The 4138-nt window shown below is 42.2% G+C and overlaps 1 protein-coding gene and 1 pseudogene across 1 annotated transcript; both read left to right on the top strand.

Moving 5' to 3' along the window:
• The first annotated feature begins 442 nt into the window (after nucleotides 1–442).
• Nucleotides 443–1179, top strand: LOC140523825 (adenosylhomocysteinase pseudogene; annotated as a pseudogene).
• Nucleotides 1180–1313: 134 nt separating this feature from the next.
• On the top strand, nucleotides 1314–2022 carry LOC140523815 (adenosylhomocysteinase-like). Its single transcript, XM_072638466.1, has one exon. The coding sequence runs from the start codon at nucleotides 1399–1401 to the stop codon at nucleotides 1933–1935; it is 537 nt and encodes a 178-aa protein (XP_072494567.1). The 5' UTR covers nucleotides 1314–1398; the 3' UTR covers nucleotides 1936–2022.
• The last annotated feature ends 2116 nt before the right edge of the window (nucleotides 2023–4138 follow it).

Genomic DNA, 4138 nt, shown 5'->3' with positions numbered 1-4138 from the left:
CTTTCACTTTGCCAGTGATCATGATTACTTGTAACCCCAGCTCTTTTGCTTTATGAGATATAGGATACCAAGACCTATGATTCTTCAACAAAGGAGCTACTAAGTCATGTATAATCCTCATTGTAGCTAAATGACATTTATTTATTTTTTCTTACTGTTTCCAATATTTTCTCCTCAAGCTGGGAGCTTTGAAACTTGGCTATGATATCCCTGTAGGTTTTTTTTTTTTCTGGAATCTCTTTCATGTGGTGTTCAGTGAATTGTTCCTATTTCTGCTTTGCATTCTTGTTCTAGAACTTCAGGACAAATTTCCTTAATAATTTCTTGTAATATTATATCAAGATTCTTTTTTTATCATAACTCTCAAGTAATCTGACTATTCTTACATTGTTTCTCCTCAATCTGTTCTCCACATCAGTTGTTCTTCTGATGAGATATTTCAATTTCTCTTTTAGTTTTTTCTTCTTTTGGTTTTGTTTTATTACTTCTTAGTGTCTTAGAAAATCATTAATTTTGCCCTCCTGGTGCTGCCTGCCACCCGCCTCGTCCTTTTTGAGGCCTTGTCACCCCCATCCCTGAAGTCTCTGCGTGCTGGTCTCTGCTAAGTCATTAAGTAACTGCGGAGGAGGCCGAAACATGTCTGATAAATTGCCCTACAAAGTCGCTGACATCAGCCTGCCTGCCTGGGGATGCAAGGCCCTGGACGTAGCAGAGAATGAGATGCCTGGCCTGATGAAACTTCGAGAGATGTACTCAGCCTCCAAGCCACTGAAGGGTGCCCAGATTGCTGGCTGCCTTCACATTCCTGTAGAAACAGCTGTTCTTATGGAGACACTAGTGGCCCTGGGAGCTGAGGTACAGTGGTCCAGTTGCAGTATTTTCTCCACCCAGGACCATACAGCAGTTGCCATTGCCAAAACTGGCATTCCTGTGTACACTTTTAAGGGGGAGACTGATGAGGAATACCTCTGGTGCTTCGGGCAGATCCTCTCTTTCAAAGATGGGCAGCCCCTCAACATGATCCTGGATGATGGTGAGGACTTCACCAACCTCATTTACACCAAATACCCTGAGCTCCTGAAGGGTATCAGAGGCATCTCAGAGGAAACCACCACAAGCATCCATAATCTATAGAAAATGAAACTCAATGGAGTTCTGAAAGTGCCAGCTATCAATGTGAACGATTCTGTTATGAAGAGCAAGTTTGACAACCTGTATGGCAGCTGTGAGTCCCTCATTGATGGCATCAAACAAGCCACAGATGTGATGATTGCAGGCAAGGTGGCTGTGGTGGCCTGCTATGGTGCTGTGGGCAAGGGCTGTGCTCAGGCTCTTCAGGGCTTTGGTGCCTGAGTCATCATCACAGAGATAGACCCCATCAATGCACTGCAGGCCTCTATGGAGGTCTATGAGGTGACTACCAAGGATGAGGCCTGCAAAGAGGGAAACATCTTTGTCACCACAACAGGATGCGTAGACATCATCTTGGGCAGGCACTTTGAGCAGATGAAGGACGACGCCACAGTATGTAACATTGACCACTTTGACGTGGAAATAGATGTAAAGTGGCTGAATCAAAATTCTGTGGAGAAGGTGAACGTGAAGCCTCAGGTGGACCGTTACAAACTGAAGAATGGGCGGTGGATCATCCTGCTGGCAGAAGGCTGCCTAGTCAACCTGGGTTGTGCTATGGGCCATCCCAGCTTTGTGATGAGCAATTCCTTCAGCAACCAGGTCCTGGCACAGATTGAGCTGTGGACCCACCCAGGTAAGTACCCTGTGGGAGTGCACTTCCTTCCCAAGAAGTTGGATGAAGCTGTGGCTGAGGCCCACCTTGGCAAACTGATTGTGAAGCTGACCAAACTGACGGAAAAACAGTCCCAGTACCTGGGCCTCCCCAGAGAGGGCCCCTTCAAACCTGACCACTACCGGTAGTGAGTCCTGCCCAGCTCCACGACTCCAAATGACCAACCACATTTTCTTGCCTTTCCAACTCTTCCTGTACAGAGTAATAAATAGTATCTAGGTTTGGTTGGGGGAAAAAAATCATCAGTTTCCCATTTTCCTATTCTAGTTTTCAGGGAATTATTTTCTGCCTTAATTTTTCAATTCTCTATTTCAAGTTGGTTGGCTTTCTTTTCATAATTTTCTTGAATTGCTCTTTCTTTTTTCTATTTTCTCCTCATTTCCCCTTAACCTCTCTTATTTGATTTTTAAAGTTCTTTCAGGAACTATTTTTGCTTTTTGGTCGGTTTCATGTTTTTCATTGAAAAAGGAGTACTTTTCTTTTTTAAATCTCAACTATATTTTTTCTCAATATGCACCCACATCTTCTCTATCCCCATAATTGCTATCTATGTTTGGGTTGTTTTTCCTTCACTTACTCAATTTTTTTTCAACTGTAAGTGTAATCACGTTCTACTCATCAGGTACAGAGAAAGGTGGCCTGAGTTTCAGGTCATTCTTATTGTTATTTTCTGAGGTCTATTCAGGAGCTCAAGTGGGCTCATCTCACCACTCCTAAGAGATACCTAGGGTTCCCAGCCACATAGTCCAGCAAATGATCTTGTTCCCTGTGGCCCTTCCAGTGACTGCAAACTACAGTTATCTTCTCTTCCCTGGAATTGAAACAAGAGATTTTGCTCTTCTGCAGGTGCCTACAATATTGAGGTTCCATGCCTTTCTGCTATTGCATTCCCTGAGTGTGCTGCTTCTCCCTACAGCCCCAAGCACAGATGCTGATCTGCACAGCTGTGCTTGGTGCCCCTTGACAGTGAAAGGTCCTTCAATCTTCTCCTACTCAGTCATCAGACCCCCACACTGTCCATGAGATGAAAGTTTCTAAGGCTGAGGTTGTTTTCAACACAGCTAGCTTGTTGGTTGTTGATACTTCAGAGACAGCCTGGAGGTGTCTGCACTTCCCTCAGGCCAAACCTCCACCAGTGGAGGTCAGATCTTCCCTACAATCTTCTCAAACTGTCTTAGGAGAACAATTGACTTTTACTTACTTATTTCCACTGTTCTAAGGCAATGTTTTCTGTGCTTTTTTGTGGAGGAATTTTGGAAAGCACAAAATTTTCTGACTTACTCCTCTACGTTCTAAGAATCCTCTTCCTAGACAATTTCAATAGATTTAAAATTGTTTTCTCCGTCTCAGCTCTCTATCCACTTCAATCTATTCTCCTCTGAGCTTGTAAAGTGATTTTTTTTAAAGCATACGTCTAACCATGTCGCCTCATTTCCCCATTCCATTGTTCTTTATTACCTCCAGGTTCAAATATAAAGATAGTCACTTAAAGTTCTTCACAAACTGATCTCTTGTTGCATTTCCATTCTTCTGACATTTTACTCCAGCTACACATTCTATTATCCAAAGACATTTCCATATTTGATGTCTCCTAAACTCAAAAATCCATTTCTATCTTTGTGCTTTTTCACAGATTCCCTCTCAGGTTTAAGATGCTTTGATCCCTTACCTCTGCCTCTTTCCTTCAGTAGTTCCAAACTCAGCTCAAATCCCACTATCTGCAAGCCCTTTCTCACTCACTCTAGATGTCTTCTACTCTGAAATTACCTTGCATATACCGCAAGATAAGCAAAGTGATGATAATCAAGTACCTGATTGCCTTTGATGATTTGAAGTCACCAGAACCAGATTAACTTTTGGGATACTGAAGGAACAGGAAACTGTGATCACTGAGCTGTCAGTGATCTGTAAAATGTTAGGAGGTGATATTTATAAAAATAACAAAATAGAAATATATCTATAGTAACTCTTTTTCTAGGGGCAAGAAATGCGAAATTGAGGGGATAGTCATCAATTACGGAATGCCTGAACAAATTGTGGTCTATGACTAAGAAATGGCAAGTAGGATGCTTGCAGAAAAAAAATATGAAAAGATTTACATGAACTGATCATGAACTAATATAAAATGCAGTAAATAGAACTAGGATAACACTCTGCAGAGTAGCAGCAATACTGTACAATGACCAACTGTGAATGACTTAGCTATTCTCAGCAATAGATATTTTCAAAGGACTTTAAGGAAAAGTGCTTAGGGCAACTAGGTGGTGCAGTAACTAGAGCACTGGCCCTGCAGTCAAAAGGACTTGAGTTCAAATTTGATCTCAGTCACTT

This window comes from Notamacropus eugenii, chromosome 1 (assembly GCF_028372415.1).
Source record: "Notamacropus eugenii isolate mMacEug1 chromosome 1, mMacEug1.pri_v2, whole genome shotgun sequence".
NCBI classification, from domain to species: Eukaryota; Metazoa; Chordata; class Mammalia; order Diprotodontia; family Macropodidae; genus Notamacropus; species Notamacropus eugenii.
The sequence above is the reverse complement of the archived record's forward strand: the minus strand, read 5'-3'. Positions and strand labels throughout refer to the sequence as shown.